The sequence below is a fragment of the Salvia miltiorrhiza genome, chromosome 4, assembly GCF_028751815.1.
Source record: "Salvia miltiorrhiza cultivar Shanhuang (shh) chromosome 4, IMPLAD_Smil_shh, whole genome shotgun sequence".
NCBI lineage: Eukaryota > Viridiplantae > Streptophyta > Magnoliopsida > Lamiales > Lamiaceae > Salvia > Salvia miltiorrhiza.
In genome coordinates, this window is record NC_080390.1 from 3,133,243 (window position 1) to 3,156,320 (window position 23,078).

The following is a 23,078-nucleotide window of genomic DNA, read 5'->3' on the forward strand; positions in this document are numbered from 1 at the left end:
TCTATTTCGCTCCAAAAAAAGAAAAGAAAAAAAAAGAAAAAAGGGACAAGGTCTATTTAAAAAATTATAATAATGAAATGCCAAATGAAATTAACTGTAATTATTATTAGGGACTTTATTTATTTCCGTTATTGGATCATTGAATAGGTGTATTTTTAAGTTTCAATTTATTTTACTGTAGAACGAAGGAATGCAGCTCTTTTCCTCCAATCAATTCATCGGGCTAGTTAGTGAATGCACAATATAAGTATGAACGTGGATTTGAGTGAAATTTTAAAAAATAAAAATTAATTCACCCTAAAATCCTTGTACTATATTGCAATAGAGAATGCAGTGAGACTACCTTTGTGCATTAAAAAAGCAATCTTGAAAACGGACAAGGGTCATACAAAAACCAGCATTTGAAATTGATTAATCCACCCTGTCTCTAGAGACCACTTCCACCCCCCACCCCCATCTCCCACCCCCCACCCCATGTGTCTGCCTCATTTCATTCCTTCCTCACAAGTCCCCAACTCACTCTCTCACTCGACTATTTTTCACTTGAGCTTCCCCAATCTTTGCTCTTTGAATATATGCACATACGCTCTCATAATCAAGTTTAGAACTTTTTAGTTTTATGTGAAAGTGACCCTATCTCTCTGTTTCTTTCCTGTCTGCTCCCATCAGTGAGTTTTTTTCTGCCCAAATTCCTGCTAACCCTTTTAATGCTATTCTGTTAAGATTCTTGGGTGCTCTCTCTCGCTTCATTTGTGTTGTTTGTGCATTGTGTTTATGCTTTGCTCGTGTAATTTTCTACTTGCAGTTACTGCCCTTGTGAAATTATTGCATAAAGATTTAGTTTTGACCTGTTCATTAAGATTCCTTGTTATTAATAATAATGTGGTTTTGCTACCAGCTATTTCTTTATGGCAGAATTTTCCACTAGATTCTGTTTCTCTAATGCTACCAATTTATCTTCTCCCCACTCGTAGGTGGGTTAATTTTGCTTGATTACCCATTCCTAGTTTCTTCTTTCTATCTTTGTTAAGTTGTGATCTGGAGAACAATATTCCTATTTAGTGTATTGTTATATACTTAAAACAATTTTTGCGAAAGTTTAAAACTTGTATATGGGTCTGAGATCTGTGGAACGAGCCTTAACTTAGACAGTTTGGACATAATTATGTAGGTTCAACTGTCTAATCTTCAATTTGAGCTGTTTTAGAGTTCTGGTTTATCACTAGGATTGTCTTTGGATAATGTGACTGAATGGGGCTCTTGATGTAACCAAGATATGCATGACCAGAGTTCTTGCCTGATGATGCTTTCCTTTTTCTTCTTATTTGAGAATTTCTTCGTTGCATAGGCATTCCTTTGGCATCTGTTGGTTAGGGCTCTCTTTGTGTATTAACTTGAGTTGGTGCATTCTCACTCATAGCAACTTCTCTGATATCTATTAAATTTAACTTGGATTAGTACTACTAAGATGCTGACCAGTCTGATTCTCATTCGGCCCGAATCCTGAATTCATTTATGCTTGCGTTAATGTGTGTACAAAGTCCATCTGCTTGCTTTTTATGTAGTATGTTAGTTCAAGATGGACATACCATTGCAATACTTGAGAGTTCACAGATTTCTTGGATGTGTCTTGCTACCATGCATTAAAAGGGGATTGTTCTTGCATGTGTGCAAGTAATTCTGCATAAATTATGTGATGCAGGTTTGTTTGCTTGTTGTCAATTACTCAGAGGCCGTTTGTTTGTACAGTATTCAAGGCGGAGGACCTATTTCCTAAGTTTCTTCGACATATTTAGTCTTCTGTGGGTAAAACTTCCTGGTTTTCCATTGCCAATAACGACTTTATCAAAGCTCAGCGTTTCGATTGAAGCTAAAAGCTCTCTAGTTCTAGCTGATGATGCTCCAAATATGGCTTCAAGCTGTCCTGCTATTTTGTGGACTTTTCTTCAATGCAACTGGTGAGTCCATGAAACTTAAGCATCCTTTGATACATAGATACTGCTCAATATTTGTGGATACCTTCACTAGATGGACTACAATTATAAAATGTGTTTTTCTGAGCTTAGAGTGATCGATTGAAGATAATGTTGGACCAAATTACATTTGATTATCGGACGACAGAGGAGATTACTCTTAACAAACTTTAGCCATGATATTAGAAAGTGTGATCCAAATAAGGATTTGACACCTGTAGTATATTAGCGGAAATTGCCTAATCAAATTATGACTCTGGCAAGGGAGGGAAGGCGATAATGGTTAATTAGTTATGTGATCCTACCCTTTGCCTGGCTTAGTTTCTTCGGCTTGTAAATTAAGATTCTTTGTGTAAGTTCCTTTTGTTGATCATAAATGTTTAACAAAACAAAATGTACTGAGATTTCGTGTTGGAGTTTTAAAGGATAGTTTATGGATCATGCAGGGGCGTTCGTGGGTGTCAATATTGGAACGGATGTCTCAAACATGCCATCGGCTCCTGATATAGTTGCAATTCTTAGAGCTCATCAAATAACTCACGTGCGTCTCTTTGATGCTGATGCGCATATGCTGAACGCTCTTGCAAACACTGGCATCGAAGTCATGGTTAGCGTTACAAACGAGGAAGTCCTGGGAATCGGAGAATTGCCTTCAACGGCAGCTGCATGGGTTAATAAAAATGTCGCAGCTTATGTTCCGTCAACCAATATTACAGCGATTGCTGTGGGAAGTGAAGTGCTTACTACGCTGCCACATGCCGCACCTATTCTAGTTCCTGCTATGAGCAACCTGCATAAAGCCCTGGTAGCTTCAAATCTCAATTATCAAGTTAAAGTTTCGACGCCAAATTCAATGGATGTCATTTCTCGGCCTTTCCCTCCTTCTGCAGCCACTTTCAACTCGACGTTGAACTCTACTGTCACCCAGATTCTTCAGTTCCTGAGAAACACAAAATCCTTCTACATGTTAAATGCTTATCCTTATTATGAATATGTGAAGAGCAACGGCATTTTCCCTCTCGACTATGCTCTTTTCAAGCCACTCTCCTCTGTGAAACAAATTGTCGACCCAAACACCTTGTTTCACTACGACAGTATGTTTGATGCCTTGATCGATGCCACTTACAACTCCATAGCCGATCTCAACTTCTCAGGGATCCCTATTGTTGTCACTGAAACTGGCTGGCCGTGGTTCGGTGGTAGCAACGAACCTGATGCTACTTCAGGAAATGCTGAGTTGTATATTAACAATTTGATAAAACGCGTATCGAATGATTCTGGTCCGCCTAGCCAGCCCACAGTTCCCATCAACACGTACATCTACGAGCTGTTCAACGAGGACAAAAGACCCGGGCCGATTTCTGAGAGAAACTGGGGTCTCCTTTTCACTAATGGCACTCCTGTGTATGACCTAGGTTTGGGTAGTACAGAGATCACCGGTGCAAATTCTTCGAGCTCGTTTTGTATAGCTCGACCAAGTGCAGATGATAAGTCGCTGCAAGACGGACTTAATTGGGCTTGTGGGAATGGCCAGGCTAACTGTGCAGCAATTCAGAAAGGGCAGCCTTGCTATAACCCCGACACGTTGCAGAATCACGCTTCTTATGCGTATAATGACTACTATCAGAAGATGCGTGCAACTGGCGGGACTTGTGACTTTGGTGGCACGGCTACGATAACTACAGTCGACCCTAGTAAGTTTTTCTTACTTATCAGCTCACATATTTGTCATCATTCATGGGAGCCATTATAATCTGTTAAGCCAAATTTCTACATCTATGAAGATAGGAAACCCTCTGTTTTCATGGATTTTATTTCTCTCATGTGACTTATTCTTGTGTATGTATTAAATGATTCTGCTTCAATATACGAGTTTGGAGTATTCTCTCCCTTTGTAAGGCATTTTAAAGCCCTATTTTAATATAGATCATGACAAAAGACTATTTTATTTAGACTTGGGCCCTTTCGTGTCTGCATTGCTACGTCGTATTTGTTATCTGCTGCAGAAATTCTAACTAGCATCGTGTCTCCGTTTTTCGTGGCAGGCTATGGATCTTGTAGATTTACAGGAAGGTGAGACTCCAATTGATCATTCCTTTAGTAGACCTGCTTTTTATGTAAATATTAACCTTGGCTTATGCATGGTAGATTCTGAGTTTATTGATTTGTATTGATTGGGTGCAGTTCGAACTCGAGCACGGGAGGGCTGTTTCCATCACCGGCACTCGGACCAGTGGGCCCGTCCTCGAAGAGCACAAGGACCGTCTCCGGCCTACATTTGGGCACAGCAGTGGGCGTAACTGTGTCTGTGTGTTTGGTTCATGTGAATTTGAGGAGCTTTTTGTAGCATAGCATAGCTAACTAGGAATTGCATTTGTTGTATTGCACTGCACCTCTATTTTCCCTCATTTTGAATCCACTTTCATATTCGATCGATATTTTGAAGAAATGGTGTTTGTTTTGTGTTGATTTAAGAAACTGTACATGTCATGAGAGCCAGAATTGTATCGAGTGTGATCAACATTTTTATTTCTTCAAGTTTCAGTTTTCGTTCAACTTTTGCTCAACCACAAAACCAACCTTTAACCACACATTCCTAATTTACATTTTCTATTAACATCTGAGTTCAAAATGTTCAAGTTAAAATTCAAATTGAATCGATGGTAATTTTATGAATAAAAATAACTCAAGGTCATTATTAAAGCAATATTTAAAATCAATTTCAATTTAAAAATGGGTTAATTGGCTATAAATTCATACATTATCACCAAATATATAAAATTGGTGCCAAAATACATATACTTTTTGACTTTTTAGAATTTCCCATAAATTTCAATTTCTCCCAAATCAAAGCATACATGCAAAATTAAAATTGATGTGGCAACTGGCAAGCTTATCGATCAAAATGACCTTTTGATTTTCTTTTAAATTAAAAAGTAAAAAGAAATCCAATGGGCCATAACCGGAAGACGTGCGGCGACCTGAAGGTGTCGACGATAATGCGGCAAACATGATTTTTTAGTTTTTTTTTTTTACAAAATAGTAACAAAACGATATCGTTTTGATCGATAAGCTTGCCACATCAATTTTAATTTTTTTCATGTAAGCTTTGATTTGGAAAAATTGAAATTTATGAAAAATTCTAAACAATCTCAAAGTATATGTATTTTGGCACCAATTTTATAATGCATGGAAAAAACAAAATTTTGACTATAATGTATAGATTATGGTTATAGCCAATTAACCCTTTAAAAATACATTACATTAAACTAACCATTCACTAATATTTAAATTAATCGCCATTAATTAATCTTTTAATTTTTAGAGGAAGGCCACAAATCATATTTTTAGGGAAGATGTCCACTAATCATAAATTTATATAAGCTTATACAAATATACACAAATACTTACATGATTGGTCTCATATATGATACTGGATCATGGTTTGATCTGACCCACTTTATTGACCCGCGTCAAATAATGTACTCCATCCGTCCACCAATTAAAGTCTCATTTGAGGGTGGGCACGGAGACTAAGAAAGCTGAAAAAGGTGTTGTGAGTGAAATATAAGGGTAGTTGACTAAAGTGATAAAGTAGTTGACTAAAGTGTTAAAGGTGTTGTGTGGTGGGTCCACTAGTGATAAAGTGTAATAAATATAGAATATAAAAATGATAAAGTTATTGTAAAGTGGGTCCATTAGTGGCAAAGAGAAGTAAATATAGGAAAAGAAGAAGAGTAAAAATGTACAAAAAGCACAATAGGACTTTAATTGGTGGACAAAAATTTAAGAGGCTTAAGGAAGACCTCAAGGTTTGGAACAGAGCTTCGTTCGGAATTGCTGAGGAGTCCATTTCCAGATTGAAGGACGAAATCCATAGCTGGGATGCCATTGATGACACTTTGGGCCTCGAGGAGGACGAGGCTGTCAAGAGAAATGAAGCTGTTTCCAATCTCCTCTCTCAACTGGAAACTAGGGATAACATTCTTGCTCAAAAAGCGAGGCCGAGGTGGGCAAAGGAAGGGGATGTCAACAGTGGTTATTTTCATAGATTTATTAAAGGCCGGCGTATGAAGAACGAAATTTCAGGAATGACCGTGAACGGGTCGTGGTCCGAGAAACCGGAGGAGGTGAAGAAAGCTGTCAAGGAGTTCTTTCAAAATCAGTTTCGCAGCAGGGCCCGTCGCCGGCCAAACCTCCCAGATGATTTCATACAAAAGAAATTATCCGATGACAACAGAGATTGGTTGGTCAGACCTTTCACAGAAGAAGAGATCAAGGAAGCGGTCTGGAACTGCGACAGCGGGAAGAGTCCCGGTCCGGACGGCTTCAACTTTCATTTCATGAAACATTGCTGGGAGATTATCAAAGACGACATCGTCAAGGTGTTCAGGGAGTTCCACAACCAAGGTAAAATTGCAAGAGGGTGTAACCCGTCTTTCATTGTGTTGATTCCGAAGAAGGAGGCGCCGATTGAGCTCAATGATTTTCGACCCATTTCCTTGATCAACTGTTTGTACAAGGTTCTTGCCAAAGCACTCTCTTTGAGGCTGAAACAGGTTATCAATGCTATTATCTCTGATTGCCAAAGTGCATTTGTTAAGGGGAGATACATTTTGGATGGCGTCGTGGTGCTCAACGAGTTGATTGAAGAAGCCAAGAAAAAGAAGAAAGGCTTGACTCTCTTCAAAGTTGATTTTGCAAAAGCTTACGACTCGGTTGAATGGGATTTCCTTGATGAAATGATGGAGAAAATGAACTTCAGCCCGTTATGGAGGAAATGGATTGGCGAATGCCTTAGCTCAGCCCGTATCAACGTTCTGGTCAACGGAGCCCCTTCGGGCGAGTTTCAGTTGGAGATGGGCCTTAGACAAGGCGACCCTCTTTCGCCTTTCCTTTTCTTGATCGTTGCCGAGGGTATTCATCTTCTCACCGAGAGGGCAGTCCAGAGAGAGCTTCTGGTCCCGTTTAAAATTGGGAATGGTGAGATTTGCATCTCCCATCTTCAATATGCGGACGATATGATCTTCACTGCTTCAAATGTTAGAGAAAATGCATGGGCCTTCAAATGTATTCTCCTTCTGTTTGAGATGCTATCGGGGCTCTCGGTTAACTTTGAGAAGTGCAGAATTTATGGTCTGGGCATGGAGAGTCAGTTGGGCGAAAATATGGCAGCTCTGCTTAACTGCAGACGGGGAGATTTTCCAGTTAAATATCTTGGTATTAAGATTGGAACAAGTCTCTACCGTGCATCTGAATGGGATTATCTCATCGAGAAGGTGAAAAGGAAAATCAGAGGTTGGAAAAATAGGAAATTCTCGTTTGCCGGTAGACTCACTCTTTTGCGCTCTATCCTCTTTTCTATCCCGATTTATCAGCTATCCTTCTCCATGGTTCCGAAAAAAGTGATCTCTGAGATTCGATCTTACATGGCAAAGTTTCTTTGGAGCGGGGACATGGAGGAGAGGAAGATCCATTGGGTCAAGTGGGAGGACTTGTGTGTCGAAGTCGGCCGAGGGGGGTTAGGTCTTAAGGATCTGGAGTGGTTTAATACAGCTCTCATGGCAAAATGGATGTGGCGCTTGCTCTCGGAAAAAGGAGTCTTTGTGGGTTAGGGTGATTAAGAAAAGGCACGGGGAGGTTAGGTGGGATGGCAGCGGGTTAATCACTGCCGAGAGGAGGGTGGTTCCGTCGGGTTGGTGGAAGAATGTTCTCGGCATTAGCCAGGGGGAGACTGGAAGGTGGTTCAGAGAAAACCTTAAGATTCTTACTGGAGAAGGGGACCTGTTCTCGTTTTGGCATGACGTCTGGATCGGGGAGAGACCCCTCAAAGAGCTCTTCCCTAGACTGTTCCGTCATAGTTCTAACCAGGATGGTTCCATAAAAAATATGGGGTTTTGGGCAGAAGGCTCGTGGCGTTGGAATCTGGAATGGTCTCGGCCTGTTCTGGAAAGAGAGCAGGATATGGTTCATTGTCTCCTTTTGGCTATTGATAAAGCTCGTTTATGTGAAGGACAAGAGGACGGATGGTGCTGGAAAGCTTGCCAAAGCGGAGCCTTTTCAGTTAAGTCGGCTTATAAAGAAATCAGCTCGAGGAATGACAACCATGCAAATCGAGGTTATGAGGATTTCTGGCAGATGATTTGGAGAGCCCCGGTCCCTCATAAGGTGATCACCACGGTCTGGAAAGCCCTTAGAGGCCGAATGGCCACATGCGACAATCTTTTGAAGAGACGAGTGGCTATTCAAAGCGCTGATTTGAAGTGTGTGAACTGTAAATTGGAAGATGAGACGGTTGCACATTTGTTTTCCACATGCCGCAATTTCGAGGAGTTATGGAAGGGCTTACTCCTTTGGCTTGGGAAAAGTTCAGTTTTTCAGGCAACGATTAAAGATCATCTTCTCGCCTTTGTCAACTTGGGGACTAAACAGGATTTTAAGCTTCTCCTTGGGGTCTGGATGTGCACGATTTGGTGCATTTGGAGAGGGAGAAATAACAGCAGGTTTAATCTTGGAAGCTGGAGCAAAGATAAGCTGTTGACAGAGGTAAAAACGAGGCTTTGGAGCTGGAGGCTGGCGTTCAATCTGCAGATTTCTTCTCCAAATTTTGGTAGCTGGTTTGGAGCTGTGAAACTCCATGGCTAACTTTAGCAGTATCGTTCTTTTCTTTTCCCCTGCTTGGTTTCTCTTTTCTTTCTCTGATCTTGTTTTATTTGTTGTAGGTACCTCTGGTACCGTTCTCTCTTTTCCTCAGTTTAATATATCTCCTTTTTCCCGATCAAAAAAACTTGTATTATTATGCATGAAAGTGCTATATTAATTTTTTGTGAAGAAAGTGAGTAGCACTTTTCATAAATAAATATAAAAATGATGTTATGATGTAATGGATAAAGTGTTGCTTACCCCTAGGGACTTTGGATTCAAACCTTGTTGGGGGCACTTTTTTTGCCTTTTATCTATATTGTTTTACAATTTATATTTTGACTTTATAAATAAACTTTATAATAACAATTAATAAAAGTGATGTGGCCCAATGAATAAAGTTGCCTATTATTTATATTTTTCTACAATTTATCTTTCCACTTTATAAATAAAGTTTATAATAATAATTAATAAAAATTTTGTGGCCCAATGTATAATAAGGTTTGACTTTTCTATACTTTTTTTTACAATTTATTTATTCACTTAATGAATAAAGTTGTCACACCCCAATTCTTGAAGGAATAAATATAATCGAGGTGTGAATAATTCATAGAAATAAACAAGGGAAATACCTTGTTAAAACCCGAAATAGGATAGAAAGTCAGGCTAGGCCCCTTTGGATCACAAGTTTTGTTTCATGCTTCTGACAACCGACGTTCATTAACATAAAACTATAAATTTTAAATTGAAGCTCAAATGAAGTCATCTTAAGTTGAGAAAACAAAAGATGTATAAGAGTAATTGCTACAGCGGAAGTCTAACATAGGAATTTATCTCTAGCCTCAGCTCCGTCCCGTCAGCACCGGCCAGCCAACCTGAAAACATTTGAAAGTATTTTTGGGCTAAGTACTAATGTACTTAGTGGGCATGCATTTTCATAAATATTTCATATTTTTGTAAAGACAGTTTATCCAATCATACTTGACATGACTTAGAAGGTTTTAAATTAAAATAACTTCTAAGCATGTTAAAATAATTTCTTTCATTTGTGCGCACATGTCACACTCCCTTTCCGTTACTCGCTGTGATCCCGGACCTTTTAGCCACCGACGGATCCATTACTCCTGCTTTACTTGGACTGAGGGCGTAACCCAGCCAAGCTCCCATTTGGGACCCAATGCTCCGGAACACATCCCGTCGAGCACCCTTATAACGCCTCATACATGATTAGTGCCCGATGGAGATCAACCCACCAGGTCAGCTAATAGGTGTACACAATTCTCAAATAACGTGTTAGGTCAAGAGAGAACCTCGATCGATTCATTGTTGCGAGCCTTAAACGGAGCAGAGTGCACAAAATATTTTATTGGATAAACAATTTTCATTTAATAGAATAAACAATTTGCATTTCATTGAAACATTTAGAGCTTAATAACTCAATCATACTTTATACATTTGGAAAGTAAGCCCACCTGGATAGGCAAAGCCTGAAGATCATACACATATAAACCTGTCTTGGAAAAATAGCGCTAATCCTCCTGGTCATCACAAAGCCTACAAGAAATCTATTCTCAATAGGTCTCCTTGAATTCTAATCTTAAGTCATGGTGTAGTGCTTAATATTCTATGATTCACTTAGCCGGGTTTTCAAAATTTAATGAATAAATAATTAAAAATATTTCTCTTGAGTTAAGAACACCAACAATATTCTTACTCGACTTTCTTTAATAATTGATTATAAATAACACCAATTTAAATCATGATGCAAATGCATAGCTCATTTCATACTTTAATAATGTAATAAGTAATTATTTGAAAATATGCACTTCATGATGCTAATAATATTATAATGCAAATCATCTTTAAAATAATTTAATCAAACTAATTATTAGTCTAATTAAATAAAATAGGGAAGCCATTTAAATAGATGAAATAGAGCTCATGCTTAAATAAATAATAGCCCATACCAATTAAAAGATGAGGCCCAATTCAATAAAATAGGAATGGCCCAGACTGAATAAAATAAATCGGGCCCAGCTAAATAAAATTAAAAATCGACCCAACAACTTAAGCCCATTCACTCTTTCCTTCTCCATTTTCCGGCCCAATAGCCAAAGCCCAACAATCCAGGCCCAAAACCCCAAACCCCAAACCCTATTACCTTTCTCCTCCCTCTCTTAATCACACGCACACACACATTCAGAACACACACAAAACAAACACACGCACACAGCACACAGCAGCTGCGCTGCAAGGCACCCCTCTTCGCCCTCTTCTCTCCTCCGGCGGTAGGCGTCGCCGGTCACCCCTCTCCCGACTCCCTCGACTTTATTTCACTCAAGGTTGCCCCCACACACACAAACCAACACACGCCGCCCCTCTCTCGACGCCCCTCCTCTTCTCCCTCTCTCTCGGACTTCACGGCCGCGTACCACCATCCCCGGCGACGAGCGCCGCTCTGTCATCCTCACCATCACCCTCGACCCCTCCATTCTCTTTCCTTCCGGCGACTGCAGCAGCAAAAGCCGCCGCCGACTCCGACTCCCATCTCTCTCTCTCCTGGGTCTGATCGGCAGCAGCTGAGCCGCCTTCGACGCTCCTCCCTCTCCTCGGCTCAACTTTGGCCGATGGTACCGCCATCGCCGCCCTCAAATTCCCAGCGAGTAGCAGCCACCAAACTGCCACCACCGCCGCCGTCGTTCTCCGCTCAACCCTCCACCCAGACCAGCTCCGACCAGCCCACCTTCTTCTCTCCAACCGTGGCCGGGCAGCAGCGGCACAGCCGCCGTGCCCTGCCTCCCTCCACTGAACAGCCCCGCTGTCCAGCCGCCGTCCACCCCCATTTCATCTCTCTCCCTCTCATCTCACGCACACACCAACTATGAGCTCACGCCCAGACACCACCCCTCGTCCGCCTCCCTCCTTGGCAACGGCGAGGGCGCTGCCACCTCCCTCTCGCTCTGCTGCGCCGGACGGACAACAGCGATGAGCCGCCGCCGACCGCCGTATCACTCCCCAGACTCGGCTCACACACCCAACAAACATATAGCATTCTTCTTCTTCTCTTTTATTCATTTTCGATTTTAATCATTGTAAAACATTTGATATGTTTGCTTAAACACATATATGAGTTTGTATATATATATAAATGAATGTATGCATATGTGTTTCTCTGTGAATGAACGAAAGGAAACATTACAATTTATAGAGTAGAATTTGGAAGTGAAACCTTTATAAGGATTCTGCTGTGTTGCTGAATCTCAGTGGATTGAGAGCTCTTGCATTTTGAGTTGCTTGCTAGCTATAGTTATTAGTGTGTGATGGAAGGAGGACTTTTGGCTGATGAGATAAAGAGTGAACCTCCTACTTCTTGCGAGAATGGGGTGAGTGAAATTGTGGAAGAGGTGGTGAATAATGAAATGTTGCTGCAAGGCTCAATTTATAGACAAACTTAGCCGTAATAGTTGAAAACAATGGCAGTATTAGTTGAAAACAATGGCAATGGCAGTAACTTTTGACAATGATATTATTTGCCATAAATGCATGGAAATTGACAAGAGCTGTGAACAGTAGCCTATATGATAACCCATTTGACCAACAGCAAGAATAGATTTCATGTCGTGTAGTTCAGTTTGGAGGGGAGTTGGTGGCTGCCAACTGCCAAGTGTGGCGAAAAGTTGAAAAAGCTAAATGTAGGAGCATGGCTCTTGATGGGAGTCTAAGTGAGGTGAGTGATGATTTGACAATTAAAACTATCTCATAAAAGAATTGTATCTGTAAAAATCTTTCAGGATTTGCTAATTAAAAACACCCAAATACTCAATAAATATGCAATGCAAAAGAATTTAAATGATTAAATTTACAAAGTTTTTTGTAAATCATTTTTGTTGGAATTAAAATAAACTCGTTTTTATTCACCAGCGTGAATCGTCTCATACTTCTAAGTTCAAAATTTACTCTAAATTTAGCTAGGGAAAAAGCGGGGCGTTACATCCCTCCCTCCTTACAAAAATTTCGTCCTCGAAATTGCATACTTGGGAAATCTAGTTTGGAGTACTAGACATTTACTATCAGTGCACCTACATAGCTTGATGCTTATCACATTTTCTAATCGTGAAAATGCTACTTCTCATGTCTCGAGAACTGTTGACAAATGAACTCATTCTAATCATACTATGCTTATCGTAATCAAAGAAGATCTTATTGGGACAACTATATAGTACGAGTTTATACATTGGGATGACTAAATTGACAATCACCGAGGTCATAGTCATGTGGGCTGGCCAGACCCAGCACAACGAATCACTCAGTCAAATGGGAGCTTCGCCCCTAATCATGTCAACTTCTTATCTCTTATAAAGCTCTAAGTCAACTTCTAACTTAAAGCATTTACTTCTAAGTACTTCAATCATAAATCTTTGGTATCATATAGGTCCATTCTATGTCGTTCTAGCGGTGCTATCACGACTAACATTCGTAAGGCATTATTGGGTGGTTCTCAAACGATTTGTAAAAGAACTCATCATTCTAATCATATAGGCAGTGAACCTAAAATGATAACATAAAGCTTTCTCATCATTCATTCATACATACATACATACATACATATATTTTCTTTCTTTGAAATTTTGAGTCATATGGACATTAAATGTCCCTTTCATGAAAAACTTTGCTTATGCCGGAAAGATTCAAGGAATCTAACTCGACCATACATACATACATACATACATTGATTCGTTAAGGGCTCGGGTTGTCCCAAACACGAAATACATTCATTGAGTCGTTATGGGTTCGGGTAGTCCCAAACACGACAAAAAACATTCACATAACATCATAAACATAAGGCGCACATTTTCTTGAAAATTTTCATAACTTTGAATACATATATATATTTTTGAAATTATTATCGTACCTTAGTTGCGGCAGTGTGACGGCGAGCTGAGGGCTTCTGACATTCTTAGAAGTCTAGAGATACTATTCTAGACTCGACATCAAAAAGCTTATGGTTATCAGAGACATGAAAGAAAACTTATGCTCTGATACCATTCTGTCACACCCCAATTCTTGAAGGAATAAATATAATCGAGGTGTGAATAATTCATAGAAATAAACAAGGGAAATACCTTGTTAAAACCCGAAATAGGATAGAAAGTCAGGCTAGGCCCCTTTGGATCACAAGTTTTGTTTCATGCTTCTGACAACCGACGTTCATTAACATAAAACTATAAATTTTAAATTGAAGCTCAAATGAAGTCATCTTAAGTTGAGAAAACAAAAGATGTATAAGAGTAATTGCTACAGCGGAAGTCTAACATAGGAATTTATCTCTAGCCTCAGCTCCGTCCCGTCAGCACCGGCCAGCCAACCTGAAAACATTTGAAAGTATTTTTGGGCTAAGTACTAATGTACTTAGTGGGCATGCATTTTCATAAATATTTCATATTTTTGTAAAGACAGTTTATCCAATCATACTTGACATGACTTAGAAGGTTTTAAATTAAAATAACTTCTAAGCATGTTAAAATAATTTCTTTCATTTGTGCGCACATGTCACACTCCCTTTCCGTTACTCGCTGTGATCCCGGACCTTTTAGCCACCGACGGATCCATTACTCCTGCTTTACTTGGACTGAGGGCGTAACCCAGCCAAGCTCCCATTTGGGACCCAATGCTCCGGAACACATCCCGTCGAGCACCCTTATAACGCCTCATACATGATTAGTGCCCGATGGAGATCAACCCACCAGGTCAGCTAATAGGTGTACACAATTCTCAAATAACGTGTTAGGTCAAGAGAGAACCTCGATCGATTCATTGTTGCGAGCCTTAAACGGAGCAGAGTGCACAAAATATTTTATTGGATAAACAGTTTTCATTTAATAGAATAAACAATTTGCATTTCATTGAAATATTTAGAGCTTAATAACTCAATCATACTTTATATATTTGGAAAGTAAGCCCACCTGGATAGGCAAAGCCTGAAGATCATACACATATAAACCTGTCTTGGAAAAATAGCGCTAATCCTCCTGGTCATCACAAAGCCTACAAGAAATCTATTCTCAATAGGTCTCCTTGAATTCTAATCTTAAGTCATGGTGTAGTGCTTAATATTCTATGATTCACTTAGCCGGGTTTTCAAAATTTAATGAATAAATAATTAAAAATATTTCTCTTGAGTTAAGAACACCAACAATATTCTTACTCGACTTTCTTTAATAATTGATTATAAATAACACCAATTTAAATCATGATGCAAATGCATAGCTCATTTCATACTTTAATAATGTAATAAGTAATTATTTGAAAATATGCACTTCATGATGCTAATAATTTTTTTTTAATTAAATGACGATTTTATAAAAGAAAAGAAAAGAAAAAACCTAAAAAAACCCTTGAAAGCACAGAAGGAGCAGACTAAGGGCCGAACCTCATTAAAACCTTTTCACTGAAAACCCAGTGGGAAAAACCGTGAAAAGGAAAAAGATTACTCGTCTAAACACAAAACGAAAGTAGGGAAGAGCGGAAGGGAAAGTTTCCGGAACTCCGGCCTAACCATCGTCCCCAAACTATCCCGGCTCTCACCCCACGAAAAAAAACTAAACGGGCGGTTAGAACCAAACAGCCACCCATCAGCCCCAACTACCGTTTCTGACGCAGATGGCTATGCGAAGCCATGTCAAGACGAACCGCAGCCCTAATCTCCTCAATCTCGTGCGGCCACCACCCTTCCGAACGTTGTTGGTTAGCCATTAAATCGGCCGCCTTGTTTCCTTCTCTAAAGATGTGAGAAACCTGCAGCGAGAAATCATCTAACATCTTTAAAATCCTATTCCACGCCGCCTTAAAACGCCAAGGCACATTCAAAGAACGAGAATTAAGAATGAGTATCACGTAGGTGGAATCGGCTTCAATCCAAAGTCTGTGCCATCCACGATTGTGAGCAATTTGAATCGCCGAGATAACTGCCAGAAGCTCTGCTTCAAAGGCAAAACCCGAGCCACCTTTGAAGTGAAAACAACCACGCACCACATTCCAGTTATCTCTAAACACCCCACCTGCAGCAATAGTGCCCGGAGTTCCCGTCGCTGAACCATCAGTATTCACTTTGATCCACGGCGCCACCGGTGGCCACCAATGTACCTCCACAAACTCCGGAGGAGGAGCAATCCTGGTATTAACACCCACTGCCCGGAGAATCAGATAATCCGACCAAGAATTCCACATGTAGCCTAATTTAGCAAAGTTATTATCAATCTCTTTGAAAGCAACTTTCACAGTGTGGATGACACGACGTGCTTCGAACTTTTGATTATCAAAGATACAATTGTTTCTCTGCATCCAAATGGCCCAGATGACCGTGATGATACCCGCTTTCCAGAAATTACCGATGAGGGGACTAAGTTTATACTGCCAAGCTATCACCAAAAAACTATGAATATCACTCTCTTGCAACCCTTGCGTGAAATTGAACCACCCAAGGAACGTAACCCAAATATTCTTCACACGCTCACAATTCCAGAAAAGGTGATCCTGAGACTCACTTCCTTTTAAGCAAAGCAAACAAACGTTAGGCGTGATCATACCGTAGCGGATAAGGCGATCATAAGTCGGCATTCTATTATGAAGAAGACGCCAACAGATCAAGGAATGTCGAATAGGAATAAAGGATTCCCAAAGCCAAGAACCCCAAGACACCTTCGGAAAATGATGACAATGCTTGTTGAAGGCCAGCGCAGTAGTGACATTCCCGTGCAACGAGGGTTTCCAGAAACGCACATCTCCGTCAGTGCCCAGAGGAGTGAGCAAAATATCACACACTATCTCAGGAAAAGCATTAACAAAGGCTTGCGTGAAATGCCAGACCCCATCATAGAAGTAATCCGCCACCGATTGAGTAAGAAACGGAAGCATGAAATGTGGAATACCGCATTTATTCAAAAGATTATACCCAAGCCAGTCGTCATACCAGAACGAAGTAGAAGCGCCATCACCAATATACGAGTACGAATCCGCCACCAAACCATCAATTTCCTCACGTAAGCTCATCCAGATAGTAGAAGCAGCCACCAGAGATTTACTACGCCCAAAGCGATCGAGATATCTATCTCTAATTAAATCATATCCGAACTCACGCCCACCAACCACCTTCCACGCCATTTTCATGAGATAGCTCTTATTCATGAGGTCGAACGACCTTACCCCGAGACCGCCCTCCTCCTTAATCGAGCAGACCCTTTTCCAACTCACAGAACAAGACGGCGTTTGCTTGATGTTGCCAGTCCAAAGAAAATTACGGCAGCACGCATCGAGCTCCTTAATAAGAGCTGTCGGCCATCTATAAACCATCATGGAGTGCGTCAGGGAGCTTTGGATAACCGACCTGATCAGGCAAATCCTCCCAGCCATCGACAACTGTAATCCCTTCCATCTCGCGAACTTGTTGATCACACGATCATGTATCAGTCGAAGATATGAAGCACGCACACGGCCCTTAAAGATAGGAACCCCAAGGTAAGAAATCGGAAAATTGCCCTGAGAAAACCTCAATATGCTCCGTATAGCCCAGCAGGTCTGAGATGGAACTTTGCTAGTAAAAAAAATTTGCGACTTATCCTGGCTAACAATTTGATCAGAAATTTGACCATAATACTCCATAATTTTCTGAATGGTATGAGCGTTCGTGACCGTGGCATGACAGAAAACCAGAATATCATCCGCATATAAAAGATGAGTGGGAAAATTAATTCCCTGTCTCATTTGCATCGGTGTAAGGGTGCCCGCGCTAACACAATTTGCAAAGAGCCTACCAAGAACATCCTCGGCGATTCCAAAAAGAATCGGAGAAAGAGGATCGCCCTGACGAACACCCCTTGAACACGCAAAATCGCCTTTAAGCTGACCATTGTACAGAATAGAAATCCTAGCCGAATGAAGCAGAATCTCAATCCAACTAATGAACTTTGGATCATAGCCAGCAACACGAAGAACGTTAAGCAGAAAGTCCCAGTTAAGAGTATCAAAAGCTTTTTTGATGTCAATCTTGCAAGCCATGTTTTGACCACGGCTCGTACGATGCATACAGTTCACTCCTTCCGACCCAATCAGAATACAATCGTGAATGGAACGGCCGCTAATAAAACCAAACTGATGACGGGAAACATAAACAGCAGCAACCTGACTCAGTCTAGACGCTAACACCTTAGTAATAATCTTGTAAAGAAAGTTGGACAAAACAATCGGTCTCAGATCCGAGACCGAATTGACGACATCTTTCTTAGGGATCAACACCAAGGTATTAGAATTACAGCCTTGAGGAAGATAAGAATTCCTGAAAAAAGCTTGAACAACACACCAAATATCCACTTTAATAATCGACCAACAATGCTGAAAGAACTTACCCGAGAAACCATCTGGCCCTGGCGAGCTGTTCGGCTCCATCTGAAAAACCACAGCAGAAATTTCCTCTTCATCCGGCAAACGAATGAGCGAATTATTATAACGATTTTCAACCATCTCCTCAATAACCGCCTCCACCGCCGTAATATCAGTATTAGTACGGCTGCTAGTCGAAAACAAAGAAGAGAAAAAATCCACGATATGATCTCCAATAGCCGTCTGATCATAATTCATAACACCATTGATCTCCATGTGAGAAACTATGTGAGGTTTATGACGAAACCTAAGCATTGCATGAAAGAACTTCGTGTTCCTGTCTCCGTCTTGAAGCCAAGACACCCGACTTTTTTGCTGTAAAAGCGAGCTCTGCCTGGAAAGCACAACGTTGATCTTAGCTTGGGCCTCCACTTCTTTATCAAAGAGATCCTCCGTGTAACCATCCCTGGCAATCTGATCTTGAATCTCCAAAAGCTCTTGTTGAGTATTCATGATACAAGAATCCACATTTCCAAAAACATTCCGATTCCACTCGTGAAGAACCTGCCGAAGACGCTTTAATTTATGCATAACTTTAAAAATCGGGCAACCAATCTCGGTATCCATATGCCAGGACCCTTCCACCGTATTGAGAAAATCCGGATGTAAGGTCCACATGTTAAGGAACTTAAAGAAACGATGGCGAGGAGGAGCATCCACCATGCAATGAAGAACAAGCGGCGAATGATCCGAGGTAATACGTGGAAGAGCTTGAACAAAAACCGAACTCCAGAGATTCGCAAAAGAGTCAGCATAAATCGCTCTATCCAGACGAGACTCCACATGGGTTGGCATAAATCTACGACCAGACCACGTATAATGCAGACCAACCGTAGGCGCCTCAATGAAACCGGAGGCTTCAATGAAATCACAGAACTCCGCACAAGAAGTAGAGTTAGGCATACAGTCACTACTTCTTTCATGGGCGCCTTTCACCGCATTAAAATCGCCAATAAAGACAACATTACCATCAATATGATCCAGAAGATCCAACCACAAACGACGTCTGCCAGCATACGTGTTAACGCCATGCACCACCGCGATTTTAAAATTCCACGTCGACCATCTGCAGTTCATGATAACCACCTGCTCCGAGGAGAAAATCACATCATGAGTAACAGAAGGATGAGAAAAAACCCAAATATTCGAACTCATGTTGTGTCTTGAATTTTGAAAACAAGGAATAAGATTCAGAGAACGCCAAAATCTTGAATAAGTCTTCTTGAGATTCGTCTTAGGCTCAATAATCCCATCAATCACAGGGGAGAAGGAGTCGCAATGCTCCTTTAAAACTCGTTTGGACTCGTCCGTAAGGCCCCGGACATTCCATACGAGGACATTCATCATAAAGACTGAGAATTCGTGTTCGGGTTTTCACCCGATTCCACTTCAGCTGCCCAACTCTTGGCCGCCACATTATTCAGGGCTCTATCATTCTTCGAGCTCCCTGACGTAATAATGAAATCTCGAGGTTTATCTCCTGCTTCCCAAGCTTTGTAAAGTTTATTTTTGATGAAATCTTCAGCCTGTTGGTTAGGTTGCTGGTTAGGTTGCTGCTCCACCGACTTTCGGAGACGACTCTTGATACTATCTTCCCCACGAATCATCGGTTTCTTTGCCGCCAAATCTTTCGACGGTCTCCCCCTTTTTTTCACCTGCGCCTCCGCCTCACAATTCCTGAAAGTTTCCACTATCCGCTGAGCTTTGATAGCGCTTTCCATCATCCTTTCCTGTTTCTCCCAATTTTTATCCTGATTGTCCGAACTTTCAAAAATAACGATCTGTTGTGAATTTGCTTCAGGCAGTGTATTGCCAACATCCGACTGCCCATCAGACTCGTCTCCCCAATCTCTCTCTTCCGTAACCGGCATAGTGATCACCTGTAAGATGTCCGGACCCGATGTCAATCTATCTCCATTGACATCCTCAAAATCAATATTCCTATCAATTAAAGCCAACGACTGATTGTGGTTCTTTGTTCCCCGCGGTGTCTGAATCTGCTCTTCTTCAACAGCAACCTGTTCCAAAACCCCCAACTGATTTATAATCTGCTCTTCTTCGACAGCCACCTGTTCCAAAACCCCAAACTGATTTTCAGTGATAATCTGCGGTCTGTGAGCTTGGGCAGTCCTATTCTGGTCCCAAGATTTAGGCTTCCAGTTAGGTGCCCTAACATCCTTGGCAGCTCCCTTATTAATTATTTCATTGTCTTTACCCAGCGGCATGTCTTTGGCCTTCCCCTTCCTGCTGTCCTCCTTGGAATTGTTCTTCATTCTATTGCAGTTATCAATAGAATGTCCAGTGATCTTACACTTAGAGCAGAAGGCCGGGAGTTGTTCGAATTCAAATTCGACGTGAAAGGAACGTTCTTCCCCGTCAACCAGCAAAGCCTCCGGAAGAGGACGCGAGAGATCAATTTCCAACAAAATTCTAGCATAATGTCCAGCAGCACCACGTGCAGAAGCCCCATCAACTTTAATAGGCGATCCCATCGCCCTTCCAATACCCGTAATGACATCCAGAGTCCAAAATTCTAAGGGCAAATAATAAATGCGCATCCAAACTTCACAAAGTGAGGAAATTTCTTTATAGGGATCGAAAAATCTTACCCATTCGCGTAATCGCATGGTTCCGAAAGGTAACTCCCAAGAGGTGCTTTTCTGAACTAACGCCTTGTCTTCAGCGGTATTAAATTTAATAGTGTAGAAGCTCTTTCCCATGAGGATGATTTGCCAATCATTGTCAAAATTCCAAGCCACCTGAAGATCACGTTTAAGATCCGTGAGAAGACGCGGCTTCTCTCCTTTCCTAAGAAGAAGACGACCAATTAAAGCATGCTCAAATTGATTTATCTTGGGCAGCAGATGCTCTTTTGGCACCCTAAGCGTTGGTATTTCACCAGAGAAATCCGGTTGCAGCGAAGTGAAGCGATGAACAAGCACATCCGGCGTACGTTCAATTTGTCGGGGTCTCCTCAGAAGCGAAGCAAAAGAAGTGGTGCTCGGCCGATGAAGCTCCGTCGCCGATGCATTCTTAGTATTGTTTTCCTTGATCAAATCCGGAACCCTAGTATTGGATGTCGTCGGCGTAGATTCCTCAGCCACACCCTTAGGAGATTCAGCAGCAAATTTCTCTTTGTCGTGACATTCTCCATGGCTATGACTAGAGAAATTATTGGAAACTTTCGGCAGATTCAGCCCTGACTTATCAACCATTATCGACAACTGTTGTTGGTTGATTTGCATGGTTGGCGTCGATGACTTGCTCGTCGACGTTGGCGGCATCGGTTGGTCGTTCGACGGCGTGCCGACGATCTCAGCAAAGAAATCCATTTTCCTGAAGGGAGCGGACCTTCACCAATGGCTGCAGGGCGGAGGCGGAGGTGGCGAACGCCGGGTGGTGGAGCCACCAGATCGGGCCACCAGAAACACCAGCCAACACCCACCAGAACGTGTATACCTTCGACGGGATCCGAGGGCGAGCAGCGTCTGCAACCCTCTCTGCGCCGGCGTCCAGAGCTTTTGCGGTCGCCGGATCCAGCAGCCCGCCTCAATCAGAGGGCGAGCAGCGTCTGCAACCTGGGACAAATCTTCTGGACGGACGAGCCGCGCTGAACTCTTCGCCAGACGCTGCTGAGGCCACCGAACTCCTGGAAGCCGCCACTGCTGATGCTGCTTGCTGCACCGGATGACTGATCTTCGTCGATCTGGTGGCAGCGGCAGACCGGAGAGAGATGGCGAGCGTGGCTACGCGCAACCGGAGAAGGCGGGGTGCAGCGTTGACTGCGATTTCTCACCGGAGAGCCGCGCTGCTGCTGCTCCTCTTCGACCAGTAGGCCGACGCTGCTGTGCTGCACCGAACGCCTGATCTTCGCCGGTCGTCGGTGGTGGCGGCAGACCGGAGAGAGATGGCAAGAATTCAAGATCCACGGCTCCTCATCAGAGTGCTACAGTAGGATGAGAGAAAAGTCTCGTGATTCAGGTCTTGTTCATGATGCTAATAATATTATAATGCAAATCATCTTTAAAATAATTTAATCAAACTAATTATTAGTCTAATTAAATAAAATAGGGAAGCCATTTAAATAGATGAAATAGAGCTCATGCTTAAATAAATAATAGCCCATACCAATTAAAAGATGAGGCCCAATTCAATAAAATAGGAATGGCCCAGACTGAATAAAATAAATCGGGCCCAGCTAAATAAAATTAAAAATCGACCCAACAACTTAAGCCCATTCACTCTTTCCTTCTCCATTTTCCGGCCCAATAGCCAAAGCCCAACAATCCAGGCCCAAAACCCCAAACCCTATTACCTTTCTCCTCCCTCTCTTAATCACACGCACACACACATTCAGAACACACACAAAACAAACACACGCACACAGCACACAGCAGCTGCGCTGCAAGGCACCCCTCTTCGCCCTCTTCTCTCCTCCGGCGGTAGGCGTCGCCGGTCACCCCTCTCCCGACTCCCTCGACTTTATTTCACTCAAGGTTGCCCCCACACACACAAACCAACACACGCCGCCCCTCTCTCGACGCCCCTCCTCTTCTCCCTCTCTCTCGGACTTCACGGCCGCGTACCACCATCCCCGGCGACGAGCGCCGCTCTGTCATCCTCACCATCACCCTCGACCCCTCCATTCTCTTTCCTTCCGGCGACTGCAGCAGCAAAAGCCGCCGCCGACCGGTGACTCCGACTCCCATCTCTCTCTCCTGGGTCTGATCGGCAGCAGCTGAGCCGCCTTCGACGCTCCTCCCTCTCCTCGGCTCAACTTTGGCCGATGGTACTGCCATCGCCGCCCTCAAATTCCCAGCGAGTAGCAGCCACCAAACTGCCACCACCGCCGCTGTCGTTCTCCGCTCAACCCTCCACCCAGACCAGCTCCGACCAGCCCACCTCCTTCTCTCCAACCGTGGCCGGGCAGCAGCGGCACAGCCGCCGTGCCCTGCCTCCCTCCACTGAACAGCCCCGCTGTCCAGCCGCCGTCCACCCCCATTTCATCTCTCTCCCTCTCATCTCACG

General features: G+C 42.3%; 2 protein-coding genes and 2 long non-coding RNA genes across 5 annotated transcripts; 2 read left to right on the forward strand and 2 right to left on the reverse strand.

Annotated features, from left to right (window-relative positions):
• Positions 1-335: 335 nt before the first annotated feature.
• On the forward strand, positions 336-4,422 carry LOC131022222 (glucan endo-1,3-beta-glucosidase 4). 2 transcript variants are annotated; one of them, XM_057951671.1, is made up of 5 exons: positions 336-668; positions 1,750-1,958; positions 2,420-3,667; positions 4,019-4,046; positions 4,158-4,422. In XM_057951671.1, exons 2-5 carry the CDS (start codon positions 1,895-1,897, stop codon positions 4,318-4,320), a joined length of 1,503 nt encoding a protein of 500 aa, XP_057807654.1. In that variant the 5' UTR covers positions 336-668; positions 1,750-1,894; the 3' UTR covers positions 4,321-4,422. The 2 variants fall into 2 exon arrangements, with proteins under 2 accessions (XP_057807654.1, XP_057807655.1); XM_057951672.1 differs by having other exon boundaries at positions 348-668; positions 1,703-1,958.
• Positions 4,423-4,924: 502 nt separating this feature from the next.
• On the forward strand, positions 4,925-8,618 carry LOC131021150 (uncharacterized). Its single transcript, XM_057950240.1, has 4 exons — positions 4,925-4,960; positions 5,765-7,252; positions 7,352-7,453; positions 7,530-8,618. Exons 1-4 carry the CDS (start codon positions 4,925-4,927, stop codon positions 8,616-8,618), a joined length of 2,715 nt encoding a protein of 904 aa, XP_057806223.1.
• Positions 8,619-9,197: 579 nt separating this feature from the next.
• On the reverse strand, positions 9,198-10,256 carry LOC131022281 (uncharacterized). Its single transcript, XR_009101215.1, has 2 exons — positions 10,088-10,256; positions 9,198-9,490 (listed from the first exon to the last, which is right to left on the reverse strand). It is a non-coding gene; the product is annotated as an uncharacterized LOC131022281 (long non-coding RNA).
• A 3,432-nt stretch (positions 10,257-13,688) lies between these two features.
• Positions 13,689-14,913, reverse strand: LOC131022280 (uncharacterized). Its single transcript, XR_009101214.1, has 2 exons — positions 14,579-14,913; positions 13,689-13,981 (listed from the first exon to the last, which is right to left on the reverse strand). It is a non-coding gene; the product is annotated as an uncharacterized LOC131022280 (long non-coding RNA).
• Between the last annotated feature and the right edge of the window lie 8,165 nt (positions 14,914-23,078).